This window comes from Heloderma suspectum, chromosome 4, assembly GCF_057233095.1.
Source record: "Heloderma suspectum isolate Gila_16-S chromosome 4, 16-S_ref, whole genome shotgun sequence".
In the NCBI taxonomy this organism is placed as follows: Eukaryota; Metazoa; Chordata; class Lepidosauria; order Squamata; family Helodermatidae; genus Heloderma; species Heloderma suspectum.
In genome coordinates this window covers 157,597,001-157,615,757 of record NC_139461.1, presented here as the reverse complement: position 1 = coordinate 157,615,757, position 18,757 = coordinate 157,597,001, and the positions used below count along the sequence as shown (strand labels likewise).

At 47.6% G+C, this 18,757-nt stretch overlaps 1 protein-coding gene across 4 annotated transcripts in view; it reads right to left on the bottom strand.

The window, feature by feature from the left end:
• The window catches only part of LOC146347555 (protocadherin alpha-C2-like), a 202,114-nt gene that overhangs the window by 130,058 nt on the left and 53,299 nt on the right, over nt 1-18,757 (bottom strand). For 2 of the 4 annotated variants that reach the window (XM_084850916.1, XM_084850920.1), the window contains exon 1: nt 9,752-12,745. The exons of 1 other annotated variant lie outside the window; for it this stretch is intronic. In XM_084850916.1, coding sequence (XP_084707042.1) covers nt 9,752-12,178 — 2,427 coding nt within the window. In that variant the 5' untranslated portion in view covers nt 12,179-12,745. Of the gene's footprint in view, nt 1-9,751; nt 12,758-18,757 lie in introns of those variants that run through there. One more of the 4 variants, XM_084850918.1, reaches the window with a different exon arrangement.

The window sequence follows — 18,757 nt, the reverse complement described above, 5'->3', positions numbered from 1 at the left end:
GTGTGTGTCTGCATGCTCTAGAACAAGTGTAGGCAAGCTGGTGCCCTCCAGACATCTTAGATTACAATTCCCACAATCCCTTACCATTGGCCATGCTGGTAAGGGTAACAGGTTGCCTATACCTGTTCTAGAATTACCAAGAAACATAAAATAAGGTGACTCTATGCAAATGAAGGAGTAAGACTATGCAGACCAGAGATGACTTCATTCTTAATTACTGGGGTCATTATGACTGATTGATTAAAGAGGAACATTTGGGGTAGGGAGCAGGCTTAGCAACCACCTCAACTGTGTCCTCAAGTGCACCCTCCATTTTCTCCTTTAGAAGTAAATCATTGACACTCATCCTTATGGAAAAAGTGGGGCCAGCCTGCCAATATAGTTGATGCTGTTGCCGCTTGCAGTGGCAGCACAAAAAGCCAAAAAAGGAAGATGCTCTGCTGCAGCCCTTGCCAATAGTGAGTTCTACCTGTGAGAAACTGTTGGAGAATTTCTCCTCCCCCTGGAGAAACGTGGTGAAATTGTCTGTCCAAAAATAGGGTGGAAAATTTTGCAAGGCCATTTGTGCACCGCTCTAGAACAGAGACACTTTCCTTCTACACATGTACTGCCTGCCAGTCATACGGATGGACACTTCACTAGGCTACATCTGTCTGACTGCCTGTTGTACATTTTAGTACAACCATGAAACAGAAAGCAGGATGAGTCTATGCCACTGAAGGGATAGGGCTATGGAGAGAGCTGCAGCCTTAACTCTCAGTGTCTAGGGCCACCAGTGGCAGGGTTAACTTCCACACACATGCATACATGGTTCTTTGAAATATAGTTCTTTGCCCACATACATTTCCCTTGTTTACTGGAATACTCCATCAATAGTAAGCCACCCAAATGCAGCAGGGTTACCAGAGAAACCAGTGGGCACGCTCCTCCATCTGAGGTGTACCCTTCTCATACACAAAAACATGGATGAGATAAAAGTAAAGCCAAGCCACCATATTTTTATGTGGCATGAACACTACTTTGTCCGATGCATAAGATGAGCATTATTATTTATGATCTATCTCCAGTAACTGAATCTTCAAACACCTGGATTTATGTATATAGTATTGAGGGAGGTTCTACATTTTGGCTGTCACATATAGATTTTGTTCCCCGATGGAATGTTTCAGGAGGTAATATCTTACATAGTATCGTGGGAGTGAAGCCATGGGAGGAGGGAGGGGAGGAAAGAGTTATAGCTGGTTGTCAAGAGAGAGAGAGGAGGAAAGCAGCATGAGAGAGAAACAGACAGACAGACAGACAGCAATGAATTGGCAGAAGAGATGGCAAAGGAGAGTGTCAGAGAAAAGAGATTCTTCCACAGTCTGCTAATTAGGGCTGGGGCGGGTTGAGGATTCTCTGTTAGAATTTACCAGACAAAACATTTGCAACAGGTCTCTAATAAAACAGCATTGGAAAAGCTTTTCCCTACTAACAGATTTTCTTGGCACCACCCTGAAAGATTTCCCTTTCTATCTCAGGAGAAGAAGGATCAGCACATAGAACTGCTTTGCTGGAATTTCCCCGCAAAGGGTAGCAAAGGAAGTTCTAAATCCAAAGCTGTGGGACTGGTCCTGGAAAATTTCATTCAAAGGAATAGTCCAGACTTAAGGAACAGTCCAGACTAGCGTAAATAAATTTTACTGAAGATTGTAGCCTATGACATAGAGCAGTCTAGAGATGATGTCTGACAGACAAGAAACATGATTGTATATAATGCCACATAATACCAATGTTGCAATATTTTTAATAGTCTAGTTAATATTACACAGAGTTAAACCACTTGTGCACCTAGTTTATTCTGACCTCAAGCAGTTTCTCTTGACTAGAGATGCCAGAGACTGAATCTGGGAGTTTGTGTGATCCATCACTGAGCTATGGAGCTTCCCCTTAGGAGTTCAACTGGATAAAGGCACTTTAGAAGCTGAGTTTGTGGCATGGTACTGAGAATGCTGAGCTGTGGGCTGGATTCAGCACTTCGTGATCATTTCCTACAAACATGGGATTCTGCATCAGCCACAGAATTGAGCATCCTCAGAATTTCAGCTTTCATTTTGTTTTTATAAAGGAAGTTTTAGCCCGTATGTCTGGGAAGATAGCTCTGAAAATTTGTGGATTACGGTTCATGAAATCTTTGAAGCTAGAAAGCGGAGCAGTACTATCAGCAGTCAATGGGGTGAGTGAGGTCTTTGGTGCTCTACGTAACATCTTTTCTTTTTCTTGCCTACCAGAAGCAGACTGTTATGCAAAATAAGTAAATCTATGCAAATTTGATTGTTTTGCGTAATTAATCCAGGTCACTGAAATCAGCTTTCCTCATACAAGAAAATGTTTGTGTGTTTTTAAGCTCTGAATGCTTGGGTGCGTGACATGCTTTCTATTATGTTGTTATGCACCCCACAGGGCACAAATTGAAGCAAGATGGCATGACATGTAGTTCAACTCTATCTCACTTCCTCTACTGAAAGTCTACAATTCTATTTTTAGAGGCATGGCCTGGATTTCAGAGACAAAACATTACAGGATCACACATTCCATTTGTGCACACAGCACTGAAGCCCCACAGCCCACCCAAATGATACCTTAGCATCTTTAGAATGCCTACAACAGAATAAAAACAAATGCAGATTTAACAAATTGCAAATACTGTTTTATTTCCTTTCATTTACTATCTAGGTTAAATCAACTCTGGCTTGTTTCGTCCTTCATTCAGCAGTGAAGAAGTGTAGAATCTAATGATGTAGGAAAGATGAACAAATATTTGCAGCCCAACCCTATTAATTACTCTCATTAGCCTAATCCTAATAGTTACTCAGGAGTAAGCCCTATTGTTTGAATGGGATTTTTCCAAGTAAGTTTGCTTAGGACTGCAGCCATAAAATGTTTGTGTAAATCTCAGTGAAAATAGCTTATGTTTTCTTTGTACACAGCAGACGCACAGAGAAATGTGGAACAACACTGGGTTAACTTTCCCTTTGTTTTATACTTTTATGAACACCACCATCACTACTACTGCTGCTAGAAGCCTCTGAGCCAAAATGGGAGAGTTCGAGTGCTTGATTTTAAAGGAAAACCTGGATATAGTGGGCATTACAAACACCCGATACGGGTATAAACTCTATAGGGAGGACAGGGAAGGGCTTACTGGAGGAGGTGTTGCCCTGTATGTCAAAGAGGGCATAGTGTCGAGCAGATTAGAACACCTAAAAGGGGTAGGCTCTTCTACAGAAGCTCTGTCGGTGACAATACCAGGCTCCAAAACTAACTTAGTACTAGGAACATGCTATTTGTACCCCAGACCAGAATGCTCAGAGTGACCTTGAGATGGAAAACAAAATCAGGGAGACCGCCAAACAAGAAGTGTTGTAATAATGGGCGATTTCAATTACCCCACATTGATAGAATAAATACATGTTCCAGCCATGACAAAGTGGTTAAACTTCTAGATGCCCTAAATGATTGTGCCCTAGAATAGTTGGTCATGGAACCAATCAGAGGGGAGGGAATCTTCCTAAGTGGTGTCGCCCAGGACCTGGTACGAGAAGTAAATGTTGTAGAACCACTTGGAAAGACTGATTACAGTGCTATCAGAGTTTATATATATATATATATATATATATATATATATATATATATTTAAGTGGAAAATTGCCCAGGAAGTCCGACACAGTCACATTCAATAGAGGAAACTCCTCTAAAATGAGGGTACTGGTGAAAAGGAAGTTGAAAGGGGGAATCAAGAGGATTAAATCCCTTCAAAACGCTTGGAGATTACTCAAAACTGCAATAATAGAAGTCCAGTAAAATGTATACCACAGGTTAGGAAAGGTAGCACCAAGTCCAAGAGGTTGCCAGCATGGTGTTAAGGGAGTTATTAGAGAAAAGAGAGCGTCCTTCAGAAAATGGAAGTCTAGCCCAAGTGAGGAAAACAAAAGGGAGCACAAGCTTGCACAAAGGCATGCAGACAATAAGAGATGCAAAAAAAGCATTTTGAAGAGCATATTGCTAACAACATCAAGGCCAAAAATAAAGAATTCTTTAACTGTATCAGAAGCAGAAAACCAGCTAGGGAGGCAGTTAGACCATTACAATGGAGTAAAAGGAGGACTGAAGGAAGACAAGGAGATTGCAGAGAAACTGAATGAATTCTTTTCATCCATCTTTACTGCAGAAGTTGTAGGACAGATAACTGTACCTGAACTGATGTTTTCAGGAAGGAACTGTGGCAAATACTGGTGACAAAAGATGACGTTCTCAACCTTATTGATAAACTGAAAGCAAATAAATCACCAGGCCCAGATGTTATCCATCCTAGAGTTCTCCAAGAGCTTAAATATGACACTGCTGTTCTTCTAAGCAAAATATGCAATGTGTCCCTAAGATCAGCTTCTGTACCAGAGGACTAGAAGATGGCCAATGTAGCACCAAATTTCAAAAAGGGATCCAGGTGGATCCAGGAAATTACAGGCTGGTTAGCTTAACATCTGCTCTGGGTAAATTGGTTGAAGGCATTACTAAAGATAAAATTAGTAAGCATTAGTAAGCATAGACAACCCCTGCTGAAAAAGAATCAACACACCTTCCACAGCAGTAAGTCCTGTCTCACTAACATCTTAGAGTTCTTTGAGAGTGTCAATAAACATATAGGCAGGGGTGATCTGGCAGACATTGTTTACTTGGACTTCCAGAAGGCTACTGACAAAGTCCCTCACCGAAGACTCCTGAGCAAACTTAGCAATCATGGGATAAGAGAACAGGTCCTCTTATGGATCAGTAACTGGTTAAAGAACAGAAAGTAGAGAGTAGGAATAAATGGTAATTCTCCCAATGGAGGGAAGTAAATAGTGGGGTCCCACAGGGATCTGTGGGGCTGCGGTGGCTTAGTGGTTAAGATGCTGAACTGCAGACCGGAAGATCGGCAGGACAGCAGTTCGAGACCCGAGTGCCGTGTGACGGAGTGAGCTCCCGTCTTCAGTCCTAGCTCCTGCCAACCTAGCAGTTTGAAAGCAAGAAATTGCAAGTAGATAAATAGGTACCACCTCGGCGGGAAAGGTAACAGCGTTCCGTGCACCTCAGTGTTTAGTCATGCCGGCCACATGACCACGGAAGCATCTTCGGACAGCGCTGGCTCTTCGGCTTAGAAACAGGGATGAGCACCGCACTCTAGTCGGACACAACTGGTTGGGGACACCTTTACCTTTTTATAGGGATCTGTATTAGGACCAATGCATTTCAACCTGTTTATAAATTATCTGGAATTAGGAGGGAGCAGTGAAGTGCCCAGGTTTGCAGATGACACCAAATTATTTAGGATAGTCAAAACAAAAAGGGATTGTGTGGAGCTCCAAAAGGATATCTCCATACTGGGAGAATGGGCATCTAAATGGCAAATGTGGTTCACTGTAAGCAAATGTAAAGTGATGCACGTTGGGGAAAAAATCCCAACTTCAAGTATAGCCTGATGGGATCTGAGCTAGGGGTGACTGACCAAGAAAGAGATCTTGGGGTTGTGGTGGACAGCTCAATGAAAACATCAACCCAGAGTGCGGCCGCGGTAAAAAAGGCAAACTCCATGTCAGGCATAATTAGAAAAGGAATTGAGAATAAAACTGCCAATATCATACTGCCCTTATACAAATCTATGGTGGGACCACACTTGGAATACTGTGTACAGTTCTGGTCACCTCACCTAAAAACAGATATTGTAGAGCTAGAAAAAGTGCAGAAAAGGGCAAACAAGATGATCCAGGGGCTGGAGCATCTCCCCTATGAAAGAAGGTTACAATAGCTGTGATTGTTTAGCTTGGATAAAAGGAAGGTAAGGGGAGACATGATAGACATCTACAAAATTATGCATGGTGTGGAGAATGCAGATAGGGAGACATTTTTCTCCCTCTCTCAAAATACTAGAGCCCAGGGTCATCCTATGAAGCTGATTGGTGGGAGATTCAGGACAGATTAAAGGAAGTACTTCTTCACACAGCACATAGTTAAACTATGGAATTCGCTACCACAGGATGTAGTGATGGCCACCAATTTGGAGGGCTTTAAAAGGGGGTTGGACAATTCCTGGAGAAAAAGGCTATCAATGGCTACCAGTCCTGATGGCTATGTGCTACCTGCAGTATCAAAGGCAATATGCCTATGTACACCAGTTGCTGGAGAACATGGGTGGGAGAGTGCTGTTGTACTCATGCCCTGCTTGTGAGTTTCCTCTGGGCAGCTGGTTGGCCACTGTGTGAACAGAATGCTGGTCTAGATGGACCCTTGGTCTGATCCAGCATGGCTCTTATGTTCTTATGTACTATTTATTTGTTTCTCATAATAGTCACTGATTAATGAATGCTTGTATCTGAGGGTAGATCAATAGTTAATCTAACAATTCATAGCTGCATATTTAATCTAGCAGTTATATTTTTTTCCTTACTCAAAAGTAAGCATGGGAGACCCAATCTGAATTGAGCCCAGAGCCTGGAGATAAGGGGACTTTTAACACTTTGCCCCAGCTGAGGTATAAATGGGGGGGGGGGGGCTGCCTGCAATTTACATTGCCAAAAAAAAGGATTCATTGAAGGTGCGGGGTCCCCAATCAGTACAAAGAGGGCAGGATTAAACCCACACCTTTCATTCAAATGCTTCTGTGCTATATTTTTCAACAGTGAATTGGTGCTGCCATACTACTAACTGATGAGCTGGCCATCGCAACTCAGTCTTGCTCAGCTCTGACATTTCTTAGGGAGAGTCTACCAAATGCAGGCTGTACTTCTAAGCAACTTTGTCTGGAAGCAAATTGCCCCAATAGCCCATTCTTCAAAGTAAATGTGTTTGGGAATAGACTATATGGATGATCCACAAGTCACTTCAATCCATGGACGTCAGTGCACCTAAGAACAGGTAAATGGAAGTGCACTATTGTCTGAGGGTGGAAACAGGCATGGCATGAGCTAATTTTATGACCTTGCAGGACATTAAAAATTAATATGATTTGTTTGATTTTTTTTACGTATGTTTTATCTTCATTATTATTTTGCTTGTTGTAACCTCTGGTTGAAACAATAAAAGCTTTGATTGATTGATGAGATATTAGGACCAGGCCTCCCTGACCATTTTTTAAACTTTTCTCTAGCCATGGAGGGGCTCCAAAGCTTCTATGAGTCCTGCAGCAGAAAAAAACAGAATACACGGGCCTATCTTTTCTCACTGTGAGCCTCATGCTGGGGAAAGTGGCACAGGGGAAATGTGTTTGTTTGTTTTTAAGCCACTACAAATGTTAGTGGTTTCACACTTGTTTAAAAGGGCACTTAAACTGGCCACTTTTATTTTCGGGCGAACAGCAGCAAGGGGCAAGCTGCAGCAGAAAACTGGCACAGAGCTCCATGCTTTTAAAAACCATGAACAATATGTAATTTTGTCCTGTCAAAAACTTTGCTTCCAAAGGACATTTGATGAGTTAAATTCCTCAAGTGAATCTTTTTCAGACAATTAAATAGTAAGGTTGAGGAAACGCAACTGCTCAGTCCTGTCTTTTAGATGTCTTTTCTGTTGTTTTACATTTTATAAAAATAAATGGTAAATAAAACTATATATCATTTGTCAAGGTTTTAGATTCAGCAGAAGCATGGAAACTTCTGTTCAGTCACTCCAGCACACACATCCCTGTTGCATTATATTCCTGATTAGGCATACACCAACCCTTCAGAGGGAAATCCCTCTAAAATCTCAATGACAAAATCACCTAAGAAGCTAGTCCATCTAACTTGGCATTGTCTACACCAGGGGTGTTGAATCTCAGCCAAATCCAGCCCTCTGGGGTTCCCCAGCTGGCCTTGCCACCTTCCCCAGGCCCCGCCCCTTTTCTACCAACCAAGCATCAATTGCTTGGTGGTTTCCTGGCTTTGGTACAGGTTTTTCCCCCATTCTAAAAGGTTGAAATGCCTCCACTAGAGTTTAATTGCTGCCAGTAAGAGCATTAAGCTAAAATAGGCTGCGATGTTCTTGTTGTTTTGGTATTTTGGCCCTGCCCACCATGGAATGCAAGCCCTGAGAGGTTCTCCAAAGAAGCTGTAAAAGGTTCAATATCCCTGGTCTACACTGACAGGTAGCACTTTCCAGGGTGGCAGACAGTGATCTTTCCCAGCAGTACCTGGAGATGTCACAGATTGAACCTGGAGCCTTCTGCATGCAAACTATATGCTCTTCCACTGAGCTATGGTCTGCAACCTGTAAACTACAGGACATCTAGAGAAGGGGTTGATTGACTTTAGTCTTGCATGTACTGCTACTTCCTTACTAGAATTTCTGTGGTCTACCAATGTATATTAAATTTCCACAGCAAGGGTGAGATTTCACAGTTAAGGCATAAATTAAAAATGTTAAGAGAGTTTGTGCCTTGCTGGATCAGACTGAGATCCAGCTAGTCCAGCATTCTTTGCAAGAATTCCAGCAATCACCAGGAGCTCTGTTATCTATTGGGCAGTAGACCTTTTTCTAGATGGTTCACCATCATTGGAAGTAGTTTTAAGCTAGGTCATGCTGCAGTTTCTGAAACACATTAGCAATGTCACCAGGGAAAGTCCACTAAATTAAAAAAAAAAAAGTATCTAAAACTCCCCCTACATGGTAACGTTTGTGTACTATGCAGTTCTAGGCTGAATTCCAAGCATTCTGACTTTTAAAAAATGACCAACTAAATCCATTCATATTGCTATAACAGCACAACGTATAGCAATTTTTAATAAAAATCAAGACAAGGAATTTACATTTGCTGTGTTTTTCAACCAAGGTGGTGAAGAACCAGGGTAAAATGAATGTGTGAACCAAAGTTTTGACTGGTCAAAGTACCATTTTCCCACAGCTGAGTAACAGCTGACTTTACAATTCCCACAGTGTAATTCAAGCCCAGCTCTACCATTAGTTAGGGTGAGGCAGCCCCCTCAAGCAGCAGATTTTGGGTGTCATGAAACGGCAGTAAATTGTTATGAAATTTATTATATTTTTACTGCTCGAGACGAGGAGAAGTGCTAGTGGAATGTTCTGCTCATCTGCCAATATAACTTGAGTGGCTTTGAGTACTATGCACCTTGACTTGGGTGGGTTGGTGGGTGGTGCCATTTGCTGCTCAGCCACAGGCAGTAGAATGACTTGGGGCAGCCCTCATGTTCTTCTTTCTCAGTGGGAGAACAGAAGGACACGAGAAGAGCCCTGCTGGTTCAGACCAAGAATCCATTTAGTCCACCATCCAATTTCCAAGAGTCACCAGCCAGATGATACTGGGAAGTTCATAAGCAGGGTATGAAATTCAACAGCCCTGCCCCCCACCCCCATTTTTTGAGCCTAGAAATTGGCATTCCTTTGATCATGGTGTCCATTTAGCCACCTTGACTAATAGCTGTCGGTAGGCCTATCCTGCTAATCCTCTTTAATAAGCCATCTAAGCCAGAGGCCCTCACCATATTGGGTCAAGTACTTGGGGGGGGGGGCTGGCTGTCCTGAATCTATTGTCCATTGGTGACCCAGAATTCTACTGCAATGAGAGGAAGAAAAATTATGAGAGGCAGTTATGTTGTTTGCTTCATCCTTTTCTCCTTTAAATCACTTCCTTGATCTTCCCCTTTGAAGCAAAGTGCACACACCTCTGTGATGCCCCCCCCTCCCCACCCACCCACCCACCCACCACCAAGGAGGACCTTAAACTTTTTAAAAAACTGCTTACCACCAGAATGGCATTGAAGTGGTTACTCTTCACCTTCTGTACTTGAATGCAGGATGCTGGCACTTGTAATAATCCCGCCCCTTTGGAAAGGTTTCCAGCATCTCCACTGGGCATCAGGTTGTTATTGCTAGGCCCAACACCGAGGGCTGCCCTATACAAATAGGTGTGCGTAAGTTTCCCCATCCCTGCGATCTCAACCATCTCTGGAGTAAAATGAGAGCTTGGTAGCATCCGCACATTGTAGCGATACTTCTCGTACTCATCTGAGGGACAACAGCAGCAACTGTGGGAAGGGCTAGTCCTACAGTGGAAAAGTCGAATGGCAAGAAGGAAGATTAGGAAACCAAGGAAGACAAAGGAAAGGCAGGCTAGACCAATGATCAGGTAGAAGTTCAAGCTGGACAGCTGCTGCCCATGTGCTTCTAGGCTGTCATCAAAGTCTGGGAGCGCTTGTGGAAGAGAGTCAGCTAGCAGGATGCCCAGGGTCACGGAGGAGGAGAGGGGGGGCTCCCCACTGTCCTTCACCAAGACCACCACTTTGTGCTTGATAGGGTCACTAGACCTCATGGAGCGACAAGTCCTGAGCTCTCCAGCGTTGGGTGAAACCCGAAACAGATTGGCATCGGAAGACTGCAGGAGATGGTAAGAAAGCCAGGCGTTCTGCCCGCTGTCTGGATCGTGGGCCACCACCTTGGTCACCAGGTAGTCGGCATCTGCCAAGCGGGGCACAATTTCCACCGCCACTGAGCCGTTTTTTGCCCCTGGGTACAAGATGACTGGGGCATTGTCGTTCTGGTCCAGGATGGTGATGCTGATGATAAAGGCTGCAGCCAGGGCTGGGGAGCCATTGTCCTTGGCCTCAACTTGGAAATGAAAACTCTGGAGTTGCTCAAAGTCAAAGATGCCCTTTGCATAGATGATTCCACTGTCTGGATCAATGGCTAAATAGCTGGACAAGGAGTTACCTTGGATGTTGATGTCCCTGAGTAGATAAGAGACCCGGCCATTCTCCCCCAGGTCTGGATCAGAGGCTGACACGTGGAAAAGGGACACACCAGGCCTGTTGTTCTCCATTACGGAAACTTCACGCATCTGGTTGAGGAACTTGGGGGGATTGTCATTCACATCTGCAATTTGCACCCACAGCGTCTTCTGAGTGGCGATAGGAGGGGAGCCCAGATCAGAGGCGGTGACGGTGATGTTGTATTCACTGACCCGTTCCCGATCTAGAAGGCCGCTGGTGACCAGGCTGTAATAGCTGTCAAAAGAGGACTTGAGTTGGAAGGGGATGTTGGTGGGGAGCTGGCAAATGACTTTCCCATTCTCTCCAGGATCTTCGTCGGTAATACTCAAGAGAGCAATCACTGTGCCCAGTGAGGAATCCTCTGGGATTCGGCTGGAAAGAGAGGTGACCGTGATCTCCGGGGCATTATTGTTCACATCGGCTATTTCTACCAGCAGTTTGGCTACACTGGACATCCCAAAGACTCCCTTATCCCTTGCCTCAATGAACATCTCCAGCAGGGGCTTCTGGACATTTAAAACCCTGCTAACTCTGACCTCTCCTGTCTGGGGGTTGATGCGGAAGGTCCTTTGGAGCTCTGCGGGCGTGCTGTTGCTGAAAGTGTAGTAGACCTCTCCGTTCTGACCTTCATCTAAGTCCGTGGCATGCACGCGTGTGACCAGTGTGCCATTGGCCGAGTTTTCCAGGACACTGGCCCTGTAGACAGAGTGCTCGAAGGTGGGGGCGTTGTCGTTGGTGTCAAGGACAGTGACCACTACCTGGGCCTCTCCAGACCGCTGGGGGCTCCCTCCATCTTTGGCTGTGAGAGCAAGCCTGTGCGTGGCTTGCTGCTCGCGATCCAGGGGCTTTTCCAGCACCAGCTCTGGGTATCGACTCCCATCCCCGCGCATTTGCATTTCCAGGTGGAAATGTTCGTGGGGAGTGAGCGTGTAGCTCTGGACGCTGTTGATGCCTTCGTCGGGGTCCTGGGCGTTGGGGAGGGTAAAGTGAGCCCCTGGGGCCAGGAACTCCGCCATGTTTAAATGATACTCGTCTAGCGGGAAGGTGGGGGCGTTATCGTTCACGTCCAGTATTTTAAACTGAATTTTATAAAGCTCCAGGGGGGTTTGCAGCACCAGTTCGTAATTCAGCGAGCAGGTGGGCTTGAGCGCGCAGATCTGCTCCCTGTCGACGGGCTCGTTAACAGACAAAGCCCCGGTGCTCGCATTGAGGTTAAAATATTGCTTACTTGAGCTGGTGATCATGCGAAATTTCCGGGAGGGAAGCGTCGCTGCATCGATGCCCAGATCCTTAGCCAGGTTTCCGATGGGCGCGCCACGCGCCGTTTCTTCGGGGATGGAGTACTCTACTTGACCAGTCACGGTGTAGAAAATAAGGCAGCACACCGTCACATAGACCCGCATTCTTCTTTCCCTGGCTTCCTACTCAGCTCCCTGCAGACCGAGCCAATAGTAACATAATCCCCCGTTTGCAGCAAAGAGTTGAGTTCAGCGACGCCGGAGCCGGCGGGAGGAGCCGCAACGCTGCGAGAGCCGCTTGCTAAAACGCGCGGGGGGCGCATTGGCTCTTCCCGGCGCCGGCCGAAGTCATGGCTCGCCCGCTCGGGTCTCCTGCGCTGAGCCAGCCGGAGCTCGTCCTCTGCGAAGGCAGCCGCCGAGATCGCGGGAAAGGGGAGGCTCGCGTCCGGCTACACGCCGGGGCGCCGCACTGGTGCGCAGCGCCGCTTAGGGGCCGCTACGCGAACTGCGAGGGCCATAGCCGGCACTACCGGATCAGCCGGTGTGCAAGGCCGCGGGAACCCATCTGAGCAGAGAGAAGCCCGGAACTGGCCGGCCGGGCTGCTGAATCTGCAGGGGCGCCGTCGGCAGCCGGGAACTGAGCGACCGGGAGGGCCTACTCGCGGAGGGAACCCCGCCGAGCTGCCGCCGGGCTCCACAGCGCCTCCTGCTCTCCGCGCAGCGGAAAACGCCCCGCCCCGCCGCTTGCCAGTCGGAGCGGCGGAGGGGAGGGCGGCGTGTGAGAGGCGACACGCCCCTGGCAGGGGGAGCGAGCGAGCGAGCGAGCGGCGGAGATCGAAGCGCCTGAGCGCAGCCCGGAGGCTGCGCGGAGCACGGGACGCCGGAGCGGCGGCTTCGACGCCGCGACCGAGAGAGTGCGCGGGCGCCGTGCTTGCCGCGTGCCGCTCCTCGGTTCTTCCCCTGCGCCTGCCCTGACCTCTTCCCCGGGCCCAGCCCAGCGGGCGTCTTTGGACCCTTGCCACGCAGGGCCTCGGCTGGATCCGCGCCCACCGACATCACCTTCAGCGTCCTTCTTGACGGCAGTAACAACAAGGCTCACGGCGGACGGGGCCGGAAAAGCCTCCGGCGCCACGCCGCCCTCCTCTTCGCGCCCCGAAGCGGGGTGACACCGAATGGCCGGGGGTGGGGTGGGGCTCTCAGGCTGGATTGGGGGATCCAGCAAAGTTGAGGCTGGGCCGCAAGCCTCGAGTGGCTGCCCCCAGGCTGGTCCGAGGCCTCCCCACAGCCTTGGCTTCGCGCCGTTAGCCCCCGCGCACCTTGGCCCGGCTAGCTGGGCTCTCCGCCCTCCTTTTCCTGGGTGTGTTACACGGGCGCGGGCGTCTTTTCGGCCGGAGGCTTCTAAGCTCCGGGAAAGTTGCCGTAACTCTTCCGTCAGTGGGAGGAGGCAATAGTTGCACCTGCGCTGAGCGCAATCTGCGCACTAAAAGCCGTGCCGTCTTCCAGTTAAAGAACCCTTGAGCTTTCGTTAGGTAATCAGTTATACATTTGCAAATGGAGGAGAAATGCCCCGTTTAAGATGGCGCGTGTCACTTGCGGGGTTTATGCGTCTTTGCATCACACATAACGAAGAGTCTTGTGGCACTTTAAAGACTGATTTACTTGAGCATCAGATTGTGTGAACTATTTTTTTTTTAATCTTCTGCCTGATTTAACAAGGGGCAAATTTTGTCCATGAAACGTTTCTTCATTAATCTCCTTACTTGATTAAGCTTTGTAGTTCTCACTAAAATTTACTGAATAAATGGGCTGCCTGTTGAAATACAGAGAGTGTGTTTCCCCCGGGGAACTCGGCAAACTGGAGGGTCTTGCTGGTTTGGATCTTCAGCCGCTGTGAAGGCGCAAACTGCATGATCCCCGGGACTCGTATGAAGTGACAGAAGGAGGAGCTTCAGCCCAAGTCGCCTTCTGTCAGGCCTTTGACTGCTGTGATTTCTGAGGCGCAGCTTTGAGCTCCTCCTCTCTCCTCAGTGGCTTTAGGTGAGGCTTCCCTGCTCTAGTCCTCCACACTGAGAGACATCTCCTTCCTTAGGGCTATTTCACGTACAGCGCAACAACTCTGGGTTTGCACCTTCATCTCCAAGGAAAGCTCTTGCCGCCACTCTTGGCTCTCCACTTCGCCAAGTGCACCTCCAGGATGCGGCCATTTTGGAAGTCTGTTGATAGCATTCACGCTTCACAAATTTGGACCAGCTTCACTCTTAGGTGTGAAGAAGCCCTCAAGCTGATGGAGCCAAGGGTGTAGAAATAACGTCTACCCCATTCCATCCCTGGGGAACAATGGTCCTGGGGGATCTCAACTTCCATGCCGAGGCCGCTGTATCTGGGGCGGCTCAGGACTTCATGGCCACCATGACAACCATGGGGCTGTCCCAGCATGTCATCAGCCCAACACATGTAAAACGACACACGCTTGATCTGGTTTTCTCGACTGGGCAGGAGGATGGTAATCTGAAAGTGGAGGAATTAACATCTGTCCCTTTGTCACGGTCAGACCACTTCCTGCTGAGGTTCAGACTCTTGGCAGCCTTCCCCCTCTGCAAGGGTGGGGGACCTATGAAAATGGTCCACCCCTGGAGGCTAACGGATTCAGATGGATTCCAGAGGGCTCTGGGGGATTTTCCTGCTGGTATGGCTGGTGCTCCTGTCAAAGCCCAGGTTGCTCTGTGGAATGCAGAGATGACTCGGGCGGTTGACACGATTGCACCCAAGTGCCCTCTCCCTCTGAGCAGAGCCCAGCCAGCTCCTTGGTATACAGTACACCTGAGCTGAGGGCAATGAAGCAAGAGGAGAGATGGCTAGAACGCAGGTGGAGGGAAACTTGTGCTGAGTCTGAGGTTAGAGCTCATTATTAAGCCTACTCTGGCGGTGAGGGTGGCAAAGAGACAGTTCTTTTCCACCAGCGTTGCATCTTCTCATTGTCATCCAGCAGAGCTTTTCCAAGTGGTTCATGGCTTGTTACATTCTGGACCAGGGAGAGAGACTGTGGAACCCACGGTTGCACGCTGTGACGAGTTTGCACAGCACTTTGAAGATAAAGTCTCTCAGATTTGCCATGAATTGGACACCACGATTAATGCAGTTCCATTGGTAGAGGCGTTCAGAGCACCATCTGGTCCAGTTCTATTGGATAAGTTTCAGTTATTGATGCCTGAGGATGTGGACAAGGTGCTTGGCCAAGTCCGGTCCACCACTTGTGTGCCTGACCCTTGCCCTTCATGGCTTATTACATCAAACAAGGAGGGGATGTCCAGCTGGGTCCAGGAGGTTGTAAATTCCTCCTTGAGAGAGGGAGTGGTGCTGGCTGCTTTAAAAGAGGTGGTAATCAGACCACTCCTGAAAAAGCCTAACCTGGACCCAGTGGATGTTAACAGTTATAGGCCAGTGGCCAACATCCCCTTCCTGGGCAAGGTGCTTGAGCAGGTGGTTGCAGGACAGCTCCAGGCACTCTTGAATGAAACGAATTAACTAGATTTGAGCAGGGCATGGTAATGGACTGGATGAGGTCCAATAAACTGAAACTCAATCCAGACAAGACAGAGGTACTGTTATGGGTGGTTCATCTGCCCGGCTAGGTGATATTCAACCTGTTCTGGAGGGAGTTGCACTCCCTCTAAAGGATCACATTCATAGTTTGGGGGTGTTCTTTACTTCCCAGTAAACACGCATAGGATCGTCGTCCCAGAAATCAGCTTCAGAAGTGACAGCAGTCAATTCTCTCCTGCCGTCCAGTGGAATTTAGATGAGCAAATCTCCACCAGCGAGGTGACGCTGATGCACGCGCCTGAAGCCCAGGGTGAACAGAAGGCAGATTGGGTCGGCTGCGAGATCACTGGATGGCCTGCAGGAGACCAGCGGCATCTGACTCCCAGTTGCTTAAATGATCACAACAAATCGGCTTCTCCACCAGTTACGTCAGGCTGTTGCAGTCCTCACCCCTGTCATGGCTTAGATATCAGTACTGGCCGCCCTCGTGGCTTGTGGAGTGCACGAGGCTATTGGCTTCGCCCCCTGAGCACGTGGCTCTGCCCCTGGCCGCCACATGTGCATCTGGCGTTCCGGCCCACAAGCAAGCAGATCCCGCAGCGCACGCCTGTCTCCAGCGGGGGGCCCTCTGGCTGAACAGGAGAGGAGTGAGCCAAGCACGGCGCTGCGCCCCAGCCAGAGAACCCACGTCCTTCCGAACCAGCCTCACTGGAGGCTTTTGTTGGGCTGCAGTTGTGCACTCTGTCGCTGCCGAGTTTTTTACAGGCAGGCCAGAAATCTGCACTTGCAATGGGGTTTCGGGTGTGGGGAGCTGGCCCTTCCCCTTTCCCTCTGGCTGCTCCCCTGTGTCACCACCCCCCGTAACGGGAGGTGTGCTCAAGAGGGAGGTGCCCCACAGAAGGTCAGCCCCCCCACCCCCGTTTTATTCCAGGGACAGCACCAAGACATCCCCTCTTTAGGGCCACCGTTGCCCCAACCCGCTGCAGAAGCGAGCAAGCCTGGGCAGCCCCTCTTGAGCTAGAGCAAGAGCGAGGCCAAGAGGGTGTAAGGCGGACATGGCACCATGTGCCGCTTCGGCATAAATGCGGCAGTGGACAGTGGGGGAGGGTTCCCGCCAGGAAGATCCTCAGCTATAGAAGTTTTCCAAATTGAGGCTCTTTGCAGGCACAGAGCTCACATGTGTGAGGCACAGAGGCCATGAATAAGTGACGGCACAGGGCCGCCCTAAGGATGATGGAAGACCTTTGGGCAGGAATACAGAAGGAGAGTGAACCTTCATCAAAAGGGGTCCCATGTACAGGCACCTTTCTGGCAACAAGGAAGCCTTGCTTTGGGGAAAAGGTGAAGATCTAGGAATATTCAGGAGACCGAATTTATTCTAAGCCTCCACTTTTCCTTTCTCTTTCAATTGGCAACATCACAGCAAGTTGTTACATTTGATCCTTCTCTTTCTTTTCAGCTTCTGTTACTGCTCTGCCTACGGCTTGTTGGTTCTCTTTCTAAAATTCATCCTTTAAGGGTGCAACCCTATGCATGTTTAGATAGAAAAAAGTCCTACAACTCCCAGCATGCCCCACCCACCACTGCTGGCTGGGGCATGCTGAGAGCTGTAGGAGTACCCTAAATCAGCTACTACTCAGACCTTTAGTCAGACTCTCATGCTATCTTGTGTTGTTTAATATTCTACTTGTTATTTTTCTTTCTTGCTGTAATCACATTACACCTCTATTTGTTTCCCTTCATATTAAGTTTAAAGCCTCTTCACTAACCCTTCTTATCCATTGGTATCTATTCTCCTTAGTCCCTCCAATCTTCTTACAAAACCTCTGCTCCTTTACACTACTTCTCAGTAAGTGCCTCCTCTCGTTATCTCTTATGCGTGGAACTCTCCCCCTCTATGTATCCAGATGGTCCCCTTTTGGTCACACATTAAGGAATTATTTAAAAACTCATCTTTTCTCCCTTGCATTTCCTTTATGATGTTCCTTTTGAGAAGAGACCTGCTGACATGAATGAGAATTGTACAACAGTTGGGAGTGGCTGAAGGCTAGAGTGGAATGTGCACAAGACCCCATTAGGCTGGATGGGGCTGAGTAAAATCTTAGACCATAGAGGGAGTTGGGCGATGAGCATAGAGGATGGGGGGGAGGCTCCCCTGAGCATGCGTGGCCAGCGGTTTTGTGCAAGAGAAAGTTAGGAAATTTAAAGTTTAGGAAAAGCTAAAGTTTAGAGCATGCTGGTAGCCAGACATGTTATGGTAAGCGGTTGTAAAGGAACATGGGCAGAGGCATCATTGCAGAACAGCCAGAACCTATGGCTACAACCTTGCCTTAGGTACTCAGATGGTACAGCAGCAACAGGAGCTGAACGGGGGCTTTTCATAAGGGCCAGCTCCTCCCTTAAGGAGACCCTAGCAGCTGCAGCACTGGACCACCAGCCACGGCCTGGCACTTATTGAAACTCTGTGCAAATTCAGCAAAGCTAAGGGCACGATCCTATCCATGTTTAGACAGAAAAAAGTCCCACAACTCCCAGAATTCCCCAGCCAGGTGCCTTAATAGGCCACGTGAGCCTCTTCTTTTGCTCAGCCACCACCACCACCACCAAAAGAGGGTTTTTTCTGTCTGCTGCTATTTTTATATTGCCTCTGATTTTTACTGTTATTTCAGTTATTTTTTTCATTTTATAATGTTTTATATATTGTTTTAACTTTTGTGTTTTTTTTAGTGAAAGGCAGGATAGAAATGTTAACAATAAATCAATACAAATATGTTGAATATGTGAGTCACATTTGTTGAAATATGTGGTTTGTTCTGCCAATAATTAATAAAGGAAATCCAGTTCTAAACAATATTGGTATGTGTACACATTTTTTTCTTCCTTCAGTCTCATATAAATTGGGCAGCTTGGACATGATGGGCAATATTCAAACAATGTGTTTTCCTGTTCAACTCTCATAAGTACAGAGAGTGTTCTCCAATGTGTAATATAGTGGCTAAGAGATGGAGGTATGAATCAGCGAGTCCCATGTTTAAATCTGACATTAGCACACTAGGCAGACTTAGGTTACCTACTCTTTCTTGGCCTCAGACTGTGGCCCCCATACATGGTTAATAATATAGATCTACCTCAACAGGGTTGTTGTAAGAATTCAAAAAGATAATGTATGCAAAGAATTTTGAACAATCTAGAAGCATTGTA